The sequence below is a fragment of the Triticum urartu genome, chromosome 7A (genome assembly GCF_056163025.1).
Source record: "Triticum urartu cultivar PI428250 chromosome 7A, HENAU_Tu73, whole genome shotgun sequence".
In the NCBI taxonomy this organism is placed as follows: Eukaryota; Viridiplantae; Streptophyta; class Magnoliopsida; order Poales; family Poaceae; genus Triticum; species Triticum urartu.
Window position 1 is genome coordinate 438,251,000 of NC_141879.1, and position 23,600 is coordinate 438,274,599.

The 23,600-nt window shown below is 44.9% G+C and overlaps 3 protein-coding genes across 3 annotated transcripts; 1 reads left to right on the plus strand and 2 right to left on the minus strand.

Annotated features, from left to right (window-relative positions):
• The first annotated feature begins 10,784 nt into the window (after positions 1 to 10,784).
• On the plus strand, positions 10,785 to 16,434 carry LOC125523900 (3'-5' exonuclease). The gene is made up of 2 exons (XM_048688962.2): positions 10,785 to 11,599; positions 16,045 to 16,434. The coding sequence occupies exon 1, from the start codon at positions 10,969 to 10,971 to the stop codon at positions 11,596 to 11,598; it is 630 nt and encodes a 209-aa protein (XP_048544919.1). The 5' UTR covers positions 10,785 to 10,968; the 3' UTR covers position 11,599; positions 16,045 to 16,434.
• Positions 11,957 to 13,941, minus strand: LOC147959867 (uncharacterized). Its single transcript, XM_087535041.1, has 4 exons — positions 13,865 to 13,941; positions 13,094 to 13,430; positions 12,247 to 13,003; positions 11,957 to 12,141 (listed from the first exon to the last, which is right to left on the minus strand). The coding sequence occupies exons 1-4, from the start codon at positions 13,891 to 13,893 to the stop codon at positions 12,134 to 12,136; spliced, it is 1,131 nt and encodes a 376-aa protein (XP_087391167.1). The 5' UTR covers positions 13,894 to 13,941; the 3' UTR covers positions 11,957 to 12,133.
• Positions 16,435 to 17,135: 701 nt separating the features above from the next.
• LOC125521637 (Tetratricopeptide repeat (TPR)-like superfamily protein) lies at positions 17,136 to 22,208 on the minus strand. Its single transcript, XM_048686698.2, has 4 exons — positions 20,290 to 22,208; positions 18,598 to 18,985; positions 18,279 to 18,355; positions 17,136 to 18,205 (listed from the first exon to the last, which is right to left on the minus strand). Exon 1 carries the CDS (start codon positions 22,125 to 22,127, stop codon positions 20,307 to 20,309), a length of 1,821 nt encoding a protein of 606 aa, XP_048542655.1. The 5' UTR covers positions 22,128 to 22,208; the 3' UTR covers positions 17,136 to 18,205; positions 18,279 to 18,355; positions 18,598 to 18,985; positions 20,290 to 20,306.
• Between the last annotated feature and the right edge of the window lie 1,392 nt (positions 22,209 to 23,600).

The window sequence follows — 23,600 nt, forward strand, 5'->3', positions numbered from 1 at the left end:
CGGAACCTAGATGTTCATATTGGCTCCCACATATTCTATGAAGATCTTTATCGGTCAAACCGCATAACAATATACGTTGTTCCCTTTGTCATCGGTATGTTACTTACCCGAGATTCGATCATCGGTACCTCAATACCTAGTTCAATCTCGTTACTGGCAAGTCTCTTTACTCGTTCTATAATGCATCATCCTATAACTAACTCTTAGTTATATTGCTTTCAAGGCTTATAGTGTTGTGCATTATCGAGAGGGCCCAGAGATACCTCTGATACTCGGAGTGACAAATCCTAATCTCGATCTATGGCAACTCAACAAACACCATTGGAGACACATGTAGAGCATCTTTATAGTCACCCAGTTACGTTGTGACGTTTGATAGCACACAAGGTGTTCCTCCGGTATTCTGAAGTTGCATAATCTCATAGTCAGAGGAACATGTATAAGTCATGAAGAAAGTAGTAGCAATAAAACTGAACAATCATTATGATAAGCTAGCGGATGGGTCTTGTCCATCACATCATTCTCTAATGATGTGATCCTGTTCATCAAATGACAACACATGTCCATGGCTAGGAAACTTAACCATCTTTGATTAACGAGCTAGTCAAGTAGAGGCATACTAGGGACACTCTGTTTGTCTATGTATTCACACATGTACTAAGTTTCCGGTTAATACAATTCTAGCATGAATAATAGACATTTATCATGATATAAGGAAATATAAATAACAACTTTATTATTGCCTCTAGGGCATATTTTCTTCAGTCTCCCACTTGCACTAGAGTCAATAATCTAGTTCACATCGTCATGTGATTTAACATCAATAGTTCACATCTTTATGTGATTAGTTCACATCTCCATGTGACTAACACCCAAAGGGTTTACTAGAGTCAATAATCTAGTTCACGTCGCTACGTGATTAACACCCAAATAGTGATCATGTTTTGCTTGTGAGAGAAATTTAGTCAACGGGTCTGTCACATTCAGAGCCGTATGTATTTTGCAAATTTTCTATGTCTAGAATGCTTTGCACAAAGCTACTCTAGCTAATTGCTCCCACTTTCAATATGTATCTAGATCGAGACTTAGAGTCATCCATATCGGTGTCAAAGCTTGCATCGGCGTAACTCTTTACGACGAACTCTTTGTCACCTCCATAACTGAGAAACATTTCCTTATTCCACTAAGGATAATTTTGACCGCTGTTCAATGATCCACTCCTAGATTACTATTGTACCCTCTTGCCATACTCATGGTGAGGTACACAATAGGTCTGGTACATAGCATAGCATAATTTATAGAACCTATGACTGAGGCATAGGGAATGACTTCTCATTCTCTTTCTATTTTCTGCCGTGGTCGAGTTTTGAGTCTTTACTCAACTTCACACCTTGCAACACATGCAAGAACTCCTTCTTTGACTGTTCCATTTTGAACTACTTCAAAAACTTGTCAAGGTATGTATTCATTGAAAAAACTTATCAAGCGTATTGATCTATCTCTATAGATCTTGATGCTCAGTGTGTAAGCAGCTTCACCGAGGTCTTTATTTGAAAAACTCTTTTTCAAACACTCCTTTATGCTTTCCAGAAAATTCTACATCATTTCCGATCAACAATATGTCACTCACATATACTTATCAGAAAGGCTGTAGTGCTCCCACTCACTTTCTTGTAAATACAGGCTTCACCGCAAGTCTGTATAAAACTATATGCTTTGAGCAACTCATCAAAGCGTATATTCCAACTCTGAGATGTTTGCACCAGTCCATAGATGGATCGCTGGAGCTTGCACACTTTGTTAGCACCTTTAGGATTGACATAACTTTCTTGTTGTATCATATACAACTCTTCTTTAAGAAATCCATTAAGGAATGCAGTTTTGACATCCATTTGCCAGATTTCATAAAATGTGGCAATTGCTAACATGATTCAGACGGACTTAAGCATCGCTACGAGTGAGAAAATCTCATCGTAGTCAACACCTTGAACTTGTTGAAAACCTTTTTGCGACAATTCGAGCTTTGTAGATAGTAACACTACTATCAGCGTCCGTCTTCCTCTTGAAGATCCATTTATTCTCAATGGCTTGCCGATCAACGGGCAAGTCCACCAAAGTCCACACTTTGTTCTCATACATGGATTCTATCTCAGATTTCATGGCCTCAAGCCATTTTGCGGAATCTGGGCTCATCATCGCTTCCTCATAGTTCATAGGTTCGTCATGGTCAAGTAACATGACCTCTAGAATAGGATTACCGTACCACTCTGGTGCGGATCTTACTCTGGTTGACCTACGAGGGTCGGCAGTAACTTGATCAGAAGTTTTCATGATCATCATCATTAGCTTCCTCACTAATTGGTGTAGGAATCACTGGAACTGATTTCTGTGATGAACTACTTTCCAATAAGGGAGCAGGTACAATTACCTCATCAAGTTCTACTTTCCTCCCACTCACTTATTTTGAGAGAAACTCGTTCTCTAGAAAGAATCCACTCTTAGCAACAAAGATCTTGCCTTCGGATCTATAATAGAAGGTGTACCCAACAGTTTCCTTTTGGGTATCCTATGAAGACGCACTTCTCCGATTTGGGTTTGAGCTTATCAGGTTGAAACTTTTTCACATAAGCATCGCAACCACAAACTTTAAGAAATAACAGCTTAGGTTTCTTGCTAAACCATAGTTCATATGGTGTCGTCTCAACGGATTTTTAGACGGTGCCCTATTTAACGTGAATGCAACTATCTCTAATGCATAACCCCAAAACGATAGTGGTAATTCGGTAAGAGACATCATATGTTGCACCATATCTAATAAAGTACGGTTATGACGTTCGGACACACCATTACATTGTGGTGTTCCAGGTGGCATGAGTTGCGAAACTATTCCACATTGTTTCAAATGAAGACCAAACTCGTAATCAAATATTTGTTTCCGCGATCAGATCGTAGAAACTTTAATTTTCTTGTTACGATGATTTTGCACTTCACTCTGAAATTCTTTGAACTTTTCAAATGTTTCATACTTATGTTTCATCAAGTAGATATACCCATATCTGCTCAAATCATCTGTGAAGGTCAGAAAATAACGATACCCGCCGCGAGCCTCAACACTCATTGGACCGCACACATCAGTATGTATTATTTCCAACAAGTCTGTTGCTCGCTCCATTGTTCCAAAGAACGGAGTCTTAGTCATCTTGCCCATGAGGCATGGTTCGCAAGCATCAAGTGATTCATAATCAAGTGATTCCAAAAGTCCATCAGCATGGAGTTTCTTCATGCGCTTTACACCAATCTGACCTAAACGGTAGTGCCACATCAATGTTGGGGATATCTCTTATCGGGAACTTATCGGTCGACCTACGAAGGGGTAAATCGGCCAGTTTATCGGCATATCGGCCGATTTATCGCCATATCGGTTGATTTATCGGCCGATTTTATCTTATCGTTCAGACCACGATAAGAGATAAATCGGCCGATTTATCGGAATATCGGAAGATATCTTGAACAGTGTGCCACATATAAGTTGCACTATCATTATTAACTTTGCATCTTTTGGGTTCAATATTATGAATATGTGTATCACTACGATCGAGATTGAATAAACCATTTATATTGAGTGTATGACCATAGAAGGTTTTATTCATGTAAATAGAACAACAATCATTCTTTGATTTAAATGAATAACCGTATTGCAATAAACATGATCCAATCATATTTATGCTCAACGCAAACACCAAATAACATTTATTTTAGGTTCAACACTAATCCCGAAGGTAAAGGGAGTGTGCGATGGTGATCTTATCAACCTTGGAATCACTTCTAACTCACATCATCACCTCGCCCTTAACTAGTCTTTATTTTGCAACTCCCGTTTCGAGTTACTATTCTTAGCGACTGAACCAATATCAAATACCGAGGGGTTGCTATAAACACTAGTAAAGTACACATCAATAACGTGTATATCAAATATACATTTGTTCACTTTGCCATCCTTCTTATCCACCAAGTATCTAGGGCAGTTCCACTTCCAGTGACCATTTCCTTTGCAGTAGAAGCACTCAGTTTCAGGCTTGGGCTTCTTCATGGGAGTGGCAACTTGCTTGCCATTCTTCTTGAAGTTCCGTTTCTTTCCCTTGCCCTTTTACTTGAAACTAGTGGTCTTGTAAACCATCAACGCTTGATGCTTTTCTTGATTTCTACCCCCACTGCTTTCAGCATCGCGAAGAGCTTGGGAATCGTTTCCGTTATCCCTTGCATATTATAGTTCATTACGAAGTTCTACTAACTTGGTGATAGTGACTAGAGAACTCTGTCAATCACTATCTTATCTGGAAGATTAACTCCCACTTGATTCAAGTGATTGTAGTACTCAGACATTCTGAGCACATGCTCACTAGCTGAGCTATTCTCCTCCATCTTGTAGGCAAAGTACTTGTCGGAGGTCTCATACCTCTTGATTCGGGCATGAGTCTGAAATACCAATTTCAGCTCTTGGAACATCTTATATGCTCTATGGCATTCAAAACATTTTTGAAGTCCCGGTTCTAAATCGTAAAGCATGGCGCACTAAACTATCAAGTAGTCATCATACCGAGCTTGCCAAACGTTCATAACGTCTGCATCTCCTCCTGGAATAGGTCCGTCACCTAGCAGTGCATCAAGGACATAATTCTTCTGTGCAGCAATGAGGATAATTCTCAGATCACGGATCTAGTCCGCATCATTGCTACTAACATCTTTCAACATAGTTTTCTCTAGGAACATATCATAAATAAAACGGGGAAGCTATACACGAGCAATTGATCTACAACATAGATATGAAAATACTATCAGGACTAAGTTCATGATAAATTTAAGTTCAATTAATCATATTACTTAAGAACTCCCACTTAGATAGACATCCCTCTAATCATCTAAGTGATCACGTGATCCATATCAACTAAACCATGTCCGATCATCACGTGAGATGGAGTAGTTTTCAATGGTGAACATCACTATGTTGATCATATGTACTATATGATTCACGCTCGACCTTTCGGTCTCAGTGTTCTGAGGCCATATCTTCATATGCTAGGCTCGTCAAGTTTAACCCGAGTATTCCGCGTGTGCAAAACTGGCTTGCACCCGTTGTATGTGAACATAGAGCTTATCACACCCGATCATCACGTGGTGTCTCGGCACGACGAACTGTCGCAACGGTGCATACTCAGGGAGAACACTTATACCTTGAAATTTTAGTAAGGGGTCATCTCATAATGCTACCGTCGTACTAAGCAAAATAGGATGCATAAAAGATAAACATCACATGCAATCAAAATATGTGACATGATATGGCCATCATCATCTTATGGCTTTGATCTCCATCTCCAAAGTACAGTCATGATCACCATTGTCGGTGTCAAAACCGGCGGATGTCGGGTAGGGGGTCCCGAACTGTGCGTCTAGGCCGGATGGTAACAGGAGGCAAGGGACACAAAGTTTTACCCAGGTTCGGGCCCTCTTGATGGAGGTAAAACCCTACGTCCTGCTTGATTAATATTGATGATATGGGTAGTACAAGAGTAGATCTACCACGAGATCGGAGAGGCCAAACCCTAGAAGCTAGCCTATGGTATGATTGTTGTTCTGTATCTTGTCCTACGGACTAAAACCCTCTGGTTTATATAGACATCGGAGAGGGTTAGGGTTACACAAAGTCGGTTACAATGGCAGGAGATCTGCATATCCGTATCGCCAAGCTTGCCTTCCACGCCAAGGAAAGTCCTTTCCGGACACGGGACGAAGTCTTCAATCTTGTATCTTCATAGTCCAGGAGTCCGGCTAAAGGTATAGTCCGGCCATCCGGACACCCCCTAATCCAGGACTCCCTCAACCATCGTCACCGGCATGACACCATGATCTCCATCATCTTGATCTTTATCAACGTGTTGTCACATGGTCGTCTTGCCAACTATTGCTTTTGCAACTATTGCTATCACATAGCGATAAAGTAAAGCAATTGTATGGTGCTTGCATCTTATGCAATAAAGAGACAACCATAAGGCTTCTGCCAGTTGCTGATAACTTTAACAAAACATGATCATCTCATACAAAAATTTATATCTCATCACGTCTTGACCATATCACATCACAACATGCCCTGCAAAAACAAGTTAGACGTCCTCTACTTTGTTGCTACAAGTTTTACGTGGCTGCTATGGGCTGAGCAAAAACCGTTCTTACCTACGCATCAAAAAACCACAACGCGGTATAGTGATTGCTTTTTGATCTTCAGAAAGAACCCTGTTCAGTGAATCCGATTCAACTAAAGTTGGAGAAACTGACACCCACCAGCCATCTGTGTGTGAAGCACGTCGGTAGAACCAGTCTCGCGTAAGCGTACGCGTAATGTCGGTCTGAGCCGCTTCATCCAACAATACCGCTGAATCAAGAATCAACTAGTGATGGCAAGCAATATGTATATACCCATGCCCACAACTCCTTTGTGTTCTACTCGTGCATATAACATCTACGCATAGACCTGGCTCGAATACCAATGTTGGGGAACGCAGTAATTTCAATAATTTTCCTACGCACACGCAAGATCTATCATGGTGATGCATAGCAACGAGAGGGGAAGAGTGTTGTCTATGTACCCTCGTAGACCGTAAGCGGAAGCGTTATGACGACGCGGTTGATGTAGTCATACGTCTTCACGATCCGACCGATCCTAGTACCGAAAGTACGGCACCTCCGCGATCTGCACCCGTTTGGCTCGGTGACGTCCCACGAACTCTCGATCCAGCTGAGTGTCGAGGGAGAGCTTCGTCAGCACGACGGCATGATGACGGTGATGGTGATGCTACCGTCGTAGGGCTTCTCCTAAGCACTACGATGATATGACTGAGGTGGATTATGGTGGAGGGGGGCACCACACACGGCTAAGGGATCAATGATCAACTTGTGTGTCTATGGGTTGCCCCCTCCCCCGTATATAAAGGAGTGGAGGCGGGGGAGAGGTCCGGCCTCCTAGGCGCGCCCAAGGGGGGAATCCTACTCCCGGTGGGAGTAGGATTCCCCCTTCCCTAGTTGGAGTAGGAGAGGGAAGGAAGGAGGAGAAGGAGAGAAGGAAAGGGGGGCCGCCCCCCTCCAACTCGGATTGGGCTTGGGGGGCGCCCCCACCTTGGCCGCCTCCTCCTCCTTTCCACTATGGCCCATTAAGGCCCATTGACTCCCCGGGGGGTTTCACTAACCTCCTGGTACTCCGGTATATGCCCGAACTCTCTCGAAACCTTTTCGATGTCCAAATATAGTCATCCAATATATCGATTTTTATGTCTCGACCATTTCGAGACTCCTCGTTATGTCCGTAATCACATCCGCGACTCCGAACTACCTTCGGTACATCAAAACACATAAACTCATAATACTGATCGTCATCGAACATTAAGCGTGCAGACCCTACGGGTTCGAAAACTATGTAGACATGACCGAGACACGTCTCCGGTAAATAACCAATAGCGGAACCTGGATGTTCATATTGGCTCCCACATATTCTATGAAGATCTTTATCGGTCAAACCGCATAACAACATACGTTGTTCCCTTTGTCATCGGTATGTTACTTGCTTGAGATTCGATCGTCAGTATCTCAATACCTAGTTCAATGTCGTTACCGGCAAGTCTCTTTACTCATTCCGTAATGCATCATCCCGTAACTAACTCATTAGTTATATTGCTTGCAAGGCTTATAGTGATGTGCATTACCGAGAGGTCCCAGAGATACCTCTCCGATACTCGGAGTGACAAATCCTAATCTCGATCTATGCCAACTCAACAAACACCATTGGAGACATCTATAGAGCATCTTTATAGTCACCCAATTACGTTGTGACGTTTGATAGCACACAAGGTGTTCCTCCAGTATTCGGGATTTGCATAATCTCATAGTCAGAGGAACATGTATAAGTCATGAAGAAAGCAGTAGCAATAAAACTGAATGATCATTATGCTAAGCTAATGGATGGGTCTTGTCCATCACATCATTCTCTAATGATGTGATCCCGTTCATCAAATGACAACACATGTCCATGGCTAGGAAACTTAATCATCCTTGATTAACGAGCTAGTCAAGTAGAGGCATACTAGGGACACTCTGTTTGTGTATGTATTCACACATGTACTAAGTTTCTGGTTAATACAATTCTAGCATGAATAATAAATAATTATCATGATATAAGGAAATATAAATAACAACTTTATTATTGCCTTTAGGGCATATTTTCTTCATGATCGCCCTGCCGGCGGCGAGCTACTCCTCCGTCTGTAGGTGCTCCTATAGGAGTTGGTGGTTGTAGGCAGCGTCGGCCTGCGCCTCCCGAAACTGCTCCTCCCATCCCTCGCTATGTTCATGTAATGGGCACGGGCGCTGCCAATGGTCATGGTGCAATGCACCGGCGAGAGTGGCGCGGGCGAGAAGGCAGGCACATATGAGGAGGGTGCCACTGGCTCGTCGTCGACCGCGCCCTCCATTGAGATATCGCCGTCCTCCGGCTGCCTGCCGGCTTGCCAACCGACAATAATGATGGCCATCTCCTTCTTTTGCTCCAATGTCAACCCTTTCTAGAGAGCTTTGGCGTGGGAGGAATCCATGGTGGGAGTGGTGCGGACAGGGATCGGAGGCGCGAGACTGCAGCTATGGCCAGGATAACAGTTTATATAACAATGGTAGGCGGCAGAAGGACGGACGGGTGGCGCCGGAGTAGCTGCATCGGCAACTGCATGTCATTAATGTGGGTGGCAGACAGACGGACAGACGGTCGTCGTGTTGTTTGAACACGGAGCAGTCGCGTGCATCGGGAAGCGCTGAAGGTGGCGCTCTTCGGCCGGTGCGTCGCTTCAATGCCGACGCCAGTGAGCAGTCGCGTCTGCTCTGGCCGGGCATAATGCGGGCACTGACGCTCTGGAGCGGCGCGGACCGTCTCGGATAGGAAGCACGCATGGGCAAGGGAGGGGGTTTGGTTGGGCCAGAGCGGTCAGTAACGGGCATGCCAGTGGTCCAGACGCGTGCAAAGCCCCTCACATTTGTCTCCAATTTATGAGAAAAAATACGTCCAAATCATCATGCTGACCGATACATGCCCATACTAGATGACTTTCATGGTGTCTGATATATACGGACGGTTTAAAGATCAACATTGAAGATGCCCTAGCTAGGAAAAACCCGGTGTAATTATTACAACCATATAAAAGGACAATCTAATAACCAAATCGAGGATCACCTGACTTTTCTACACAGGGATTTTTTTTACGGGTGAATTCGACCGGAATACGATAATCCAATCGGGACCTAGTAGGAGTATATATGTGTTTGGTGTGTCTGGGGCACGTTGTTCCGGTCTGATTCTTTCAACAGCAATGGTTTTGTTTTAAAAACTACTTTAGAGGTCCGTAAAGCTGTTGATCAGCGATAGAGCCGCGTCAAGCTCAGATGAAGATGTGATATGTCTCATTTTCCTTAGTGGAGAGGGACATGCGCTGGTTTTTTCATAGGATTATCCTATCTTTTCAGTCCTGTAATGTCGATGTTTATGTGGCTTATAAGTGAATCTTTATTTTATGGAAATGTTAACGCCCACACGTATGGGCGTTTGCATCTCGCCCACACGCGTGGATCCGCGTCCGTTCGTGAGCGTACGAATCTTGGCATGTTTCTAGTGCCACGTAGGATTAGCCTGGTGTGTGGGCGTTCAGCCGGTCGCCCACACAACCGTTTCATCACACAGGAGGAGCTGGTGTGTGGGCGTTCAGCAGTTCGCCCACATCCACTTTGCACGCACACACAAGGGCTAGTGTGTGGGCATTTGCCATCTCGCCCACACGTCCGTCTCCTCTTCCACCCAAATTGCTAGTTGCCATGTGTTTTGCAATGCACATGGCAACTGCCCCTAGTGTGCTTTATAAGCAGGTGACAACTCTCTTTTTTTATCCGAATTTGCCATGTGTTTTGCAGGGTACACGGCAACTGCCTAGTGTGCACGTAAGCAGATGACAACTCTCTTTTACCAAGTTGCCATATGTTTTTGCATGGTACATGGCAACTTCCCTAACGTGCATGTACATGGCAACTGCCCTAACGTGCATGTACATGGCAACTGCCCTAACGTACACATAAGCAGATGGCAACTCTTCCTTTTTACATGGCAACTGCCCTAGCATGCTTGTGAGCACATGGCAACTCTCTCAACTGCTAGTGTTAGTGTGTGGCAACTTCTAAAGTTATGAAATCATGACAACTACATTAGATCAGACCATACATGACAACTGCAGTTGAGAACCATGGCAACCGTAATTCAGCGACATGGCAACTGCAGTTAAACGAACATGGACGAGGGTCTGGACCATGGCAACTGCGGGCGCGCGGTGACCGTCACGCGTGGCGTGCGGGATCAGGAGGTACGAGACCTGACATACGGGCGTGTGGGCGTTATCAACTTCGCCCACACGCACGCGTGTGAGAGGGATCGGGAAAAAAAAAAAAGGCGTGTGGGCGCTAGTTGTTTTGCCCACACGTAGGTGTGTGGGTTGTTTCTCTTATACACCACATAAAATGTGTGGGCGGACTGCCTAATGCCCACACGTGTGGCATTTATCGGCGTCCTTATTTTATTAATAAGACATGTATTACTACGCAAAAAATATATGTGTTCAAAAAAGTAGGAGTATATATCTCTTTTTTGGAAGACCGAAAAGTATATCTCGATACGTTTGTTTGGCAATATACAGTACGGAGTATCAAATAGTTGTCCTCTCCCATCCCGCAACAACAATAGTGCCCTGGTTCCCCGCCACGCTTCTCGACGCCGCTCGTCTCCTTCGGTTTTCGCCTTCTTTTCATCTCCTCGCGTGTTTCTGCTCTTCTCTGATCTCTCTTCCCAACTCCTTCTTGACCGTTGTCGCTCTCGCTCGTGCAACACAAACCGCAATGGCGGCCGAGAAGCTCGTCACCTCCGTGGACTTCGAGGACGACACGATCACCGCCACCGTCACGTCCTCCGGCGACGCCGTCAAGGCCTGGCTCCGCCAGATCCGCTACGTCTACCGCTGGGTCTACCACAAGCTCATCGTGGGGCTGGACGTCGAGTGGCGCCCCAGCTACGGCCGCGCGCAGAATCCCGTCGCGCTCCTGCAGCTCAGCGTCGGCCGCCGCTGCCTCGTCTTCCAGCTCCTCCACGCCGACTTCGTCCCGCGGGCCCTCCACCGCTTCCTCGCCAACCCGGACTTCCGATTCGTCGGCGTCGGCGTGCAGGACGACGCCGGCCGCCTCAGCGACGACTACGGCCTCGAGGTCGCCAACGCCGTCGACCTGCGCGACCTCGCGGCCGACGAGATGCGCAGGCCGTGGCTCCGCCAGGCCGGGCTCAAGGACGTCGCGGGCGTCGTCATGGGGGCCAACCTCCAAAAGCCGCGTAGGGTCACGATGGGGCCGTGGGACGCCTGCCGCCTCTCCCAAGAGCAGATCCAGTACGCCTGCATCGACGCCTTCGTCTCCTTCGAGGTCGGCCGGAAGCTCCTCACAGGCGACTACTCCTCCGACGAAGAGGAGAACTACTGAGGTGATCGATTGCCGTCGTCCCATGTCCTGCTAGATCTACCAGCTCCCAACTACTAGTGCATTTAGATTTAGTTGTTTATTATCTCGTAACGCTAAGACTAGCCATAGTGGGGAGTAACATAGAGTAGTAACATGCATATGTTACTACTCTTTGTTACTGACTCCATAGTGGGTAGTAACATGGAGGTTGCCATTTACTGTTTTGTGGGATCTATAGTAGTACTTTAACTTTGTGATCTATATGTGGCTGATCGGTCCATCAGGTGCACAATTAAAAATCCAATATGTTCACAATAACAATCCATCAAGTTCACACAATAATAATCCATCAGGTTCACACAATAAACTGACCGGGACAACAAAAGTGTTGAACAATCCATCAGGTTCACACAATAAACTGACCGAGACAAAATGCAGCAGGACAATTATCAAGTTCACACAATTAAGGATCCACCTAGTTCACACCATTAACTGACTGAATGTAGCTGAACAACCTATCCTCTGATATGCTTCATAGTGCATCGCTTCTTTCCCTTCAATCAACTTGCCACACAGTAGACAAATAATAATAGTCAGTAGCTGATCCGAATGGTATGATTCAGGTTCACAACAAAAATTAACCGATTAAGAGACAAACTATAAAAATACCTGAATCTCCTTCAGGAAATAACATGGGCTCCATTTTACTCAAAGCCTTAGCAAGTCGAGCCTTTTCAGCGTCATCCATCTTAGATGTGTCCGCTAAAAGCATTTTGGAGTAAACATCCAACAATTTTGTTTTGTTGTTGATCTTCGCAGTCTCAAGCTGTTGATTTGATAGAATCACCTGGCTGTCTATCACCTTTTGGCGGTCCTCCATTGATTGATTGTTAACCTCGATGAATTTTTCCAATCTTTCTCCAAGCTCTTGTGAGAGCCCTCCTGACTTGCCTTTACCAGCACGTTCAACCTTAGCCTTATCACGGCCAGCTGATGGGCGCTCCTCGGCCTCCAAGTTAATCATATTTGGTGTGAGATTGGTCTCCACAGATGTTCTGTTCCCTACTTTTTCCGTCATGTTTCTGTAAGAGGCTAGCCATTTACCATCATCCTTGAGTTTTGCCCACATAGTTAAATGTTGGAAAGGCTGGTGATAGTTTTGTTCATACTTCTCCAAAGCCATTTTTTCCAGGTCATGTTGGCTGCAACCACTACGATACACTCCAATTACGTCAATCCACTCACCATGGAAAGCGGCAAGCCTTTTCTTGGTCCTTTGCCACTCCATCTTCAACTGATCCCGATCTCTCTTTCGGTTACTTTGCGTGGCATTGTTGTATAGAGCAGCAATGTCATCCCAGAACCGCTCATTCTTCTTTCTGTTCGCATTGATGGGATCGAGTGAACACTCCAGCCAAGCGCCAGCCTACATTGCGCCCATTTAATTTAGTTGAGCCCAACAAGCAACAAGAAATTACATGCACGTAATATGGATTTGAGCAATGATTATACTTACCAGTCTTTCATGTTCCTCGGGTAAATAGGGCAGACGATATGCGGTCCTTTCTCCCAATTCATCGTCATCTACATTGGTGACCTTCCGCTTCTTCCTTTTGGAGGAAGTAGAATCCACTTTGGCGGGAGCAGACCGAGATGCAACTTTAGGGTGCGGTGGTGGCGGTGGTGTTGAAAAGGAATCGTGTGGGGAAGCCCCAACAAAATGCAAATTCTCCATATTTTTGTGTCCTTGTTCAGGGTGGTGCATTGGCGGAGGTCGAAAATTATAAGGATGCATTGGAGGGAATTGTCCAAAACTTAGCAAGCCTTCAGGTGCAGGGGTGTACATTGGCCTCCTGTTACAAATATCAGAAGTCATGAGCATAGTACAGTAGCAATGAAATTTTGTACAACACCTCATCTCTCTATCAGCAAACACTTTTGTCACTTCTTATCGGTAGCTTCTTTCCAACAAAAAGATGTGATATATCACTTGTTCAATGAAGCAAGCAAAAACAAAAAGATGTCAAGTGAAGCTCACTGTTTAGGTAATTCAGGCTACACCTACACACGCTGAATCAGACTTACAAATTCAGACTTAGATGTACAAATTCAGACTTAGATGTTAGTAAAGACTTGCCAGTACAAAAATTACCTACTGCTGAACAACAACACACGCTGAGTCAGGTATTCTAGACGCTGAACACAAAATAGAAATTACCTAATGCTGCAAATTCGATCTAAAAAAACTGCAATTGCTGAAGATGGAATTAAAAGCAGAAATTTATACCATGTAGGGTTTGCAGTAGAGGATTCCATGAGAGGGGGGTACAGGTGCGGCGGTGTCGACGGACTGGTGGACGAGCTAGTCGGAGCGCCGGGGTAGAAGAGCGGCTGCCGCACAAGCCTGCCGGGGCGCCGGGGACGTGCTGCGTCGGCGGCGAGGTCGCCGATGACCGGGCTGGTGCCGCCTCCTTACGGGCACCAGACTTGGCCATGATTCAGGTGGCTTTGCCCTGCCGGCCAGAGCCACCACCGGCCGACGAGACGGAGAGCGGGGCGAGGGAGATCGAGGCGACAGGGAGGGAGGGGATGGAGGTGTAGCCGTGGAGAATGGGGAGCGGCGTTTTTCTTCTTTTACTTCGCGATGGGGACGCCCGCAGCGGATCGGTTCGCATTAAAAAAGTGTCGTAAGAAGCGCTATGTTACGGTAACTAGCTATGTTACTGCATCTATCTCTCTCCTTATTAACTCGCTGCCACGTAGACAAATTTGCTGAGATGGACTTGAAGTTACTGCTGAAGTTACCCCCACTATGGCTAGTCTAAGCAATGGATGGTTTATTAGGAGTTTACCTGCAAACTCTAGCTCTTAAGTTTAGGACTTTATGGATCTGTGATGAAAGAATCAGCCAGACATTAGTGATGATGAGGAGTTGAGGACCGTTTCTTCTACAGAGTTGATGGGCTCGTGCTGCTAGTGGCTTTCAATACAAATGCCCACCTTTGATCTTGAGGGTAAAATGCATAATTTGAGCCACAAACTGAAATTGGTGATGGTGAGGAGTTGAGGACCGTTTCTTCTAAAGAGTTGATGACCACGGCGACGCCTGTAGCTAGTGGCTTTCGGTACAAATGTCCACCTTTGATCTTGAGGGTGAAATAATTTGAGCCACAAACTGTTGGTACTCAGTGAAGTTGTTCCACAAAGTTCTCTTTTGTGTGACAAATAATTATGTGCACCCATCTGTCCTAACAACTCCGCAGGCGTGCTTCATCTAGTGAAAATATATGGGTTGTCCTTAATTATCACGGTATTCATAGCCCAAGTTTTCTGATTTTCTAGGACGTGGAAAATGATGTTATCGTAGGAATGTCACATGGGATAATTGCTGAGACAAAGGAGAAAGAACCCAGAAGAAAATAGTTGCCTTCTCTTAATTAAAATATGATCTCCTGGCAACAATATCTTTCATCACATATTTAGAAATATCTAGTTACTAAAGACAAGGCTGGGATAACCCCCATTGTATAATCATTTTTATTACTATTTCTACATTTCGTGGTGGAGTTATCATAAGTATGTCTTGTCAACTAGTACTGGCATGTTTTTAAGGTGGCATTTAGACTTGAGATAATTAGAGCATCTACAAAAGGAGCCTCCCCACCTCCCCCCCCCCCCCCCCCCCCCCCCCGCCTCCCCAAAAGAAAAAGAACGGACAGGCTGATCGGACCCCCCATACCTAGCCCGTATGTGGCTAATATGGGGATGTCCGGACGTGTCCGCCACGTCGGACTCGACAAGCCAGACCCATCCCAAATCAACTCTAAATTGACCAGGCCCATCAAATTGACCACATTCCTTCCTCACATGTCCTCCATTTTCCGTGTCCACACTGCCGCCCTCCTCCACCCTTATCCCCGAAGTGTCGCCACCTTCATTCGCCGTCATAGATGTCGTCGTCGGGTACCTTGTTCGTCTCCGTTGGCATGATTGATGCCTCAATGCAATCCCTGGGCTCCCGAGAGTGGTCATTAGTTGCAAGGCGGAGAACGTTGCCCGGAGGCAGCGCTGTAGGAAGCAATGCGAGTGTGAAGCGATGGGGAAGGTAGCTGCAGAGAGGGCCGGTATGGAGATCTCCGCCGAGGAGATGGGCTTGGGCGCGTTTCGTATGGCAACCGCGACCAATCCGTTCGCCGTGGCTGCGGCAAAGAACTCGTCAACAAACCCAACTCTGTTCCGTCCTCCAGTGGTCGGGCATCCATAGCTTTCCGGAAGATGCCACCGCCGAGGAGACGGTGTACGACTCGTCACAACTCCAAAGGCAGTGGAAAACACCGGGCAAGGCCGGCACCGGGCATGCCCACATGTTGTTCAACCATATGCCCGAAGACCCGACACATTTTTTTGCCCCATATGCCATTTGCATTGGCTGATTCATTTGTTGCACATACCATTTGATCAATCTAGGGATCAGTCTAGGAAGAAGCAAGAGAAATATGTAAAATGGAAGCTAAAAAAGAAGGCGACATTGCAAGGAATTGACCTCGAGAGAGGGAGGTTGAGGCTTGCGAGACAAATGGAGTTGGGGATTATGTCGCGGGACATGAAGAAAATGGTTGATCGGCATGAAGAAAATGATCAACGAGCGCAATAATGAAGGCGTTTGATTCATTGATGTACCCCATATCTATGTATGAATTGGTATAACTTTATTTTGGCAAGTAATGAATTGTTAAATTGCTGTTTATTTGTATCCTCGAATTGTTGAATTATTGATGAATTTATGTTATATGATGGACGTGCATGCATTTGCATGAGGGTTTGGCATATTGAAAGTGTGGTTGTCCGAGAGGACAAATAAGGAGCCGCTTGGCACCATCTGCAAGTGTGTCTAGTCGCGCCGGTGACATACATGGGGTCAGATTTGGCCAGTTTGGTTGTTGATGCTTTTTTAATGGATGGAATATATTCCACGTGATATTGACGAGAAGGACCATATGAAGGTCCTATGGATTAAAATATCTTTGTTATTTCCAATTGAGAAATAGCTATAGCTCAATCAATGCTATAACCAGCGGACTATATATGTGGAGATTCATTATTATTTTTCTTTAGTTTTTGGTTGTTGTTTTTCTATTGTATTCCGCTGGAGACGATTGAGAAATAGTTATTTTCTCAATTGATTGAGCTCTAGACACTCCCAATGAAAATCCAGTAAAAATGCAATGAGAATCCTATATCCAAAAAATAACTCTAAATTTGCAATGCTTCGGTGTTGGACCAGATCATCTCTTTTCGATTGCTCGACCACTGCACAAAAGTTGTTTCATACTTTCATCATATGAAAATGTTGCATCCGATTGAAACAGGGCCACAGTGAGTAGTACAGTATTTTTCGAGAAACTCATGGCAGTACTGCAGTTCTATTTTCGTTAGAAATAAAACCAGGTAAAAAGAAAAGAGTTGCAAACTTTAGTGTTTTTCAACTAACCTTGGCACGACAAAAACACGCCGGTAGAAGAATCGCATGAAAACTTTTACTTGAGCTAGCACGACACATCAACTTTTTTTTACCGAAGTCAGCAGGAGCTCTGCCATTGCATTTCATATGGGGGAAAACTGCACACTAGCTGCAAGCAGCTTACAGACGCTCTGGGAGGGAGCGGAGCAAAGAAAATAAAAGAAAGGAAGAAGAAAACAGAGAAAGAAAGGAGTGCCCAGCGTCACTCAGGGTTTGTTCCAGAGAATAATTGTCAAGTCTGCTTAGAGAAGGAGCAGCGAAGCAGGAGCCTATCCGTGGTACAGTTTATGTTTTGGAGCAGAAGCCAAATGAAAAACTTGATCTTTCCTTCCACTCTTTTCCTCCACGCCCAGCTCAGTTCCGATTGCTTAATTCAGCCAATGAACTGGGCGTCGTAAGCAGCCTTGTCAGAGTAAACTCCATTGCTTGTCAGCTTCCAGGAGAAGGTGTCCTCAGAGTCTTGCATACTGAAGCTACTCCCATAGCCCCAGGATCTGATGGATCTCGTCTTCCGTGTTCATGCGAAGCAACCCAATCATCCATCTCCCATTTTGCAGCTCCTCATTGCCCGAAATGTTCCTTTTCTGCCAAAGCTTCCAAATGAGCGGCAGCATCTCAGCTGGAAGAGCACCTAGAGTGCTTGTTGCATCCTGCTACACCCTCTGTTCAGCTTGGCCACTCCTTGGCACACTCACTCCACTTTGTTCCATATGACTTTAGCTTGATTATGTACAAAAGTGTACGGAAATGTACAATGTGATGGCAAGGCAAAATATCTGGACATTGTGTATACCACCTGGGCAAGAAATAGTTATTAGTTTTTTTATTGTTTGAACACCATCGTTCAATTAATATGTGCCCATGATAATAAGATGGGGTTTCTAAGGATTAACTCTGTCAAATTTGACTTCTGTAGGTAGAACATATAGCAGTATAACTGTTGCATCGGTACAAGACATCTATCAACATCTGATTCCATTTCATTGTGTAATTTAGCTGAAAACTAACGACACCATGCTTTCACCGAGCAGACCGGAATAGCGGTGGCATAAAAGCTCATGCGAGGAGAAAAACATGACCAGGATATTTGCATAGCCCGCCCCAAGCCTGTCACATGCAGCAAGATTGTTATGCAAATTCAAAATGGTATTTAGTTCATTGTTTCAGGCCTGAAGCGAACCTGCAGTATGTATAATGCTTATCCTCCCAATGCTTCTTATCTGAACCAGCAATCATTGGGCACTTAACAATTAACAACTGAAACAGATGCAGGTATTTAGTCTCCCATCCCATAAATCCGTATACCCAATGTACAAAATGAACAAAGGTAAAGAAGAGAAAAGTACAAGAGATACATGGAGGAACAGAGATCACCTCACAAACAGACCACCTCAAGACAAACTCTAAAAATAGTTTGTGAGGTGGAGTGCTCTGAGAGAAGGTGCATGAAGGAGTAGGAGGGTAAAGACCGCGGGGAGCATGAAATAGAGGTGGAATACCTTTAGCTTGACTTCGTCTCTGGAGTCTGAACATGCCTTGGGGGTGTCCGCCTCCGATCTGGTGGCGGTGGGCCTCGTGGTGGCCGCAGATGTAAGTGGTGTGCTTTGAGGTCGTCGGATCCGCTGGTGGTTCGTGCCTTGGCTTCAGTTGTTCCTGATGGTAGAAGGATGATTCGGCGAGGTTGGCGACGCACATCATGGTGAGAAAACTTGGCATCGTGGCGATGCACTCTTGCAACCTGAGCCCATGACGGTGCTATAACTGGACCCGGCATGGAAATCTTCACAAACCCTTGTATTCTTAAAAATCCTCAAGGTTAACCTGAATCTGAGGGTCGGGCTTGGATGGGCTCAAGCCTGCCCAAATAAATAACAACTTGTGCGACAGCTACAAAGTAGAAATTTAATTAAAAAAATAGAATAAGGATATACAAACAAGAAAATGGGAAAATTTCATTTTACTACTAGTCAACAGCACATCCCAAACGCAACAAGGGCTGCAGCCCTCCCCCTCCTGCTCCCCCCTCCCCCTGTGCGGCTTTGGTGGCAATCAACTTCATACATGGAAGTAGGAATAATAATAGAGAAGCTCATGTTTAGCTCGTTCTTCTATTTCGTTACTACCTGGCCGTCATGGCCTGGTTCAGCACCTGATGGCATTTATATGAATATTAGTTCTACAATTTAATAAGGTTTTTGTGAGCCCTAAAAAAAACCCACCAGTTTCTTAGCGCGTTCACCAGTTCGATCTCTATTGGTTGTCTATATTGGCAATGCCAAAGTTTTGGTTCAAATTTTGATTTTTAGAAAAAAACTGAAAAACAATCCAATAAATACTACTCCCGCTGTAAAGAAATATATGAGTGTTTAGATCACTACACTAATCTGGAAAATTTTGAGCTTCTTTGGACAGAAGGATTGGGATATAATGGCTATTTGGCTTAAATGATCCAAGTTTTGGTTCAAAATTTAATATTTTAAAAAAAATCAGTAAATACTACTCCCTCAAATGGTCCATTTATGCGACAAGTAATTCCGGATGGAGGGAGTACATGTTTCCAGTAGCAATATTGGGAAGTTTGAGCTTATTTACACTTTACTTCAAAAAAGTGTTAAGTTTACCCGGTGTTAACTTTGAGCTCACCCTTCATTTTCTTCCTGGATTCGCCAGTGCCAGCATCTGCATTTTAAGACTCTCATCCATCTACATCATGCAGCGCAAAATCAAGATCTACAACATAAACCATTGCCGTCGTGTGCTCCTCTAACTGGTCCAATCTTTCATGAATCAAACAAGGCTGACAAGTGCAAACTGTCAGTTGATCTGAACTCATGAATCAACTACCGGTGCAGTACGAATAGTGCTGGGACTTGGAGCATACACATCTCCAACTACCTGATACCTAGATGTGAATTATAAATCAAATGCGCTTCATCAGTCCTTCCATACACCTTGCTTCTTGATTTTGCACTCATGCCACATCAATCAACAATTTCTGTGTCAAGTGCCGCAATAGGTTCTAAAGTTTTGCCTAACCTCACAGGGCACAACATGTTGTCCAAGCAACAACACTAAGAAACCACTATGGTAAATTCTCACATGTTAGGATGTTGACTACTTCACAGATCCAATGCATCACATGTCTTGCTCTTGTTAAGGATCAACTACTGTTGCATCCCTATTAAATTTACCTTGTTACTGTCTTTCTTCACCAGTAATCCCCACATGAACAATGCCCACCTTTAAAGTGATGGAAACGTGTTGTATCCCTCAGGATGATTTCTCGATCCTCGATCTTGGAGATGAGCTTCGCAGCATTATGGCAATCTCCACAGACCCTGAGATTCTTGAATATCCTCAAGGTTAACCCAGGTGCAGTACTAATGAGGCCAAAAGCAATAGCGAGCTTCTCACTGTGCCTCATTAGCATCTGCACCTTAAGACTTTCGTCTACATCATGCAGTACAAAATCAAGATCTGGAGCATAACCCATTGCCTTCATCCGCTCTTCCAACCAGTCCAATCTTTCATGAATCAAATGAAGCTGAGGATGTAATCTGTCATTTGATCTGAACTCATGAACCACACCCTTTATCTCAACCCAGCTATACCCAGGTGTTTTGACAACTGCATTATCCTTCATCCACCTCCTTACTCTGGAGACCTCGGCCCACTGATTTGCTGCAGCATAAATATTTGCCAACTGTACATAGGCGCCTGCGTTGTGTGGGTTCTGTTGGATCAGCTTTCCAGCAGCAAACTCAGCAAACTCCAAGTTCTTATAAACTCTACAAGCAGCCAATAGAGTGCCGTAGGCAGAAGGATGTGGCTCAAAAGGCATAGAGCGAATCAAGCACACAGCTCTTTCAAGCAAACCAGCTCGGCACAGAAGATCCACCATGCAAGAGTAATGATCAGCCCGGGGCTCGACTCCGTAGATTTCCTGCATTGTCTCAAAACACTGTATTCCAAAATCGCAAAATCCAGTGTGGATACAAGCAGTCAATACTGCCACAAAAGTAATCCAGTTAGGCTTAACACCTTGAGCCTTCATCTTTTCAAACAAGTTGATAGCTTCCTGCCCGTGGCCATGCTGTGCATAGCCTGAAATCATAGCATTCCATGCAACCACATCCCTTGTACGCATCTCACTGAACAGCTTGCACGCGCCCTCCAAGTCGCCGCACTTGCAGTACATGCTCACGAGCGACGTACCAACAGTTATTCTCCGACTCAGCGGCAGCTTGATGCACCACTGATGTACCTGCCTCCCAAATCCCAGCGCAGACAGGTTGCTGCATCCAAGGAGCACGCTACTTAATGTCGACTCGTTTGGCCGAACATCAGCATCCCTGACTATCGTCTTGAACACCATCAAAGCATCATCCGCGCGTGAATTTTTGACATAGCCCGCAACCATGGCGTTCCATGAGACCAAGTTCCTCACCGGCATTTCCTGGAACAACTCCGTTGCCTTGTCCACATCGCCAGCATCCATGTACCCTGACACCATGGCTGTCCAAAGAACGGCGTCCTCCTTGTCGGGCGCGTCCCTAAAGCACTCCTCGGCCATGCCCATGTCTCCAGCGGAGGCAAACCCGGAAACCATGGCGTTCCAGGAGACGGAGTTCCTCGCGGGCATGGCCAGGAACAAGGCCCTGGCCTCCCCCACGGCCCCGTTCCTGGACAGCCCGGACACCATGGTGTTCCAGGACGCGACGTCCCTGTCCGGCATCGCGGAGAAGAGCTCCCGGGCGCCGCGGACGTCTCCGCCGGCGAAGTGGCAGGAGAGGAGCGTGTTGTAGGAGACGACGTCAGGGTGCGGGATTCGGCCGAACAGGTGGCGCGCGTCCGCGAGGCGGGCGCCGGGCGACCTCGCGTAGCCCGCGAGGAGGCGGTTGTAGTCGGCCGTGGTCTTGCGGGGCGCGGACGCGAAGGCCTCCGCGGCGCCGGCGAGGTCCCCACGCCGGACGGCTGCCGTGGTGAGGTAGCGGGCACCAACACCGAGACGAAGTCGGCGCCCGATCATCTGTGTGGCACCTGGACAGGCATGGGGAACGCGACAAGGAGAGTGGGAGCGTGGGAGCGTGGGAGCTGTACACACCCTCTCTGCTCTCTTCCCTTCCCTTTTGTTGAAAAAAAAGTTAAATATGTTTTTTTAGAAGAAAAAAAAGTTAAATATGTTGGAAAACTTGTCCTGCGCAGTCAGTTTAGTGCCTAAAGTTACAAAATACATAAAATAGGTGCTCGAACTTGTCGGACTGTGTAAATATGATGCCTCCATTTTTATTGTGAAATTTTTAAAATTTGTATGAAAGTTTTAGCCAGTTTTAAAAATTTCAAGAAAAAAACATGCTCAATGGCCACCGTGCTCCAAAATTCCTCTTTGGTTGCCATGTACCTCTCAAGCTTGCTCAGTTGATGTATATATATGGCGCTCGTATGGGTCTACACACTTAATTTTCAAGTTCTTTATTTTTATTTTTCACTTATTTTCACCATTTGGAAAAAAAGGTAAGAACAAAATAAAACTGCCATAAACTTAAAGGAAATGTTAGTGCATTTGAAAAGTGTTCAACATGTTGTTGGAAAATGTTTCACATGTACTAAAAATTATAATGCATTTTTGAAAAATGTTTGGCGTGCGTTAAAAAAGTTTACAACATGTATTTTTAAAAGAGTTCAACGTGATTTAAACAATTATTGTGTAAATTATCCTTACATTTCTATAAACACAGTTTACAGAAATGTAAGAAATTATCCACATAAATTAAGTTCAGCCTCTTCAAAGTACACAATAATGATAATGGAAAAATATTAAAATATTAAAATATAAAATATTTGCATATTGATAATTGTATTTTTCATATGGGAAAATTTATGCGTTATGAAACTAAACAGGAACTTGGGAAAAAAATAAAAATAAAGAAATTTGTAGAGTGATTCGTGGATTGTATTTAGTATTTACACAGCTTTGTAGCTAATAGTTGAATTCGAAGCATACTGTGGCCGGCTGGCCAGATCGTGCCATTGTTGAACATGATGTGCCAGGTTTAATACCTCTCAATTGAGTTTTTTTTTCATGTTATTTCTCGATATCATACAATGTTTTTGATGGCTTTTTATTGATTAAATAAATATGAGGGAGGGTTTTGTAAAAAATTCCCACGTGCGGGCCACCCGGCGCCTCTTAGACACTGATAGGCGGGCCATTGCCACGTTTGTACGCCACGCGGGCTGAATGTATGTCCCGATGCAAATGGAGGCACCGTATTTGCACGGCCTGGCAAGTTCGAGCACCAGTTTCACGTATTTTGCAACTTTAAACACTAAACTGACCGTCTAGAACAAGTTAAGGCACCTCCAATGTATTTAACTCAACAAAAAATGGTGTTCTTTATCTTTGGTGAAATTTACTCAACAATCAACCAAATGTTCTTGCATATGAGGATGATGATATGGCTGGTGTGGAGGCAATACAAAAAGGGTAATGATTTAAATC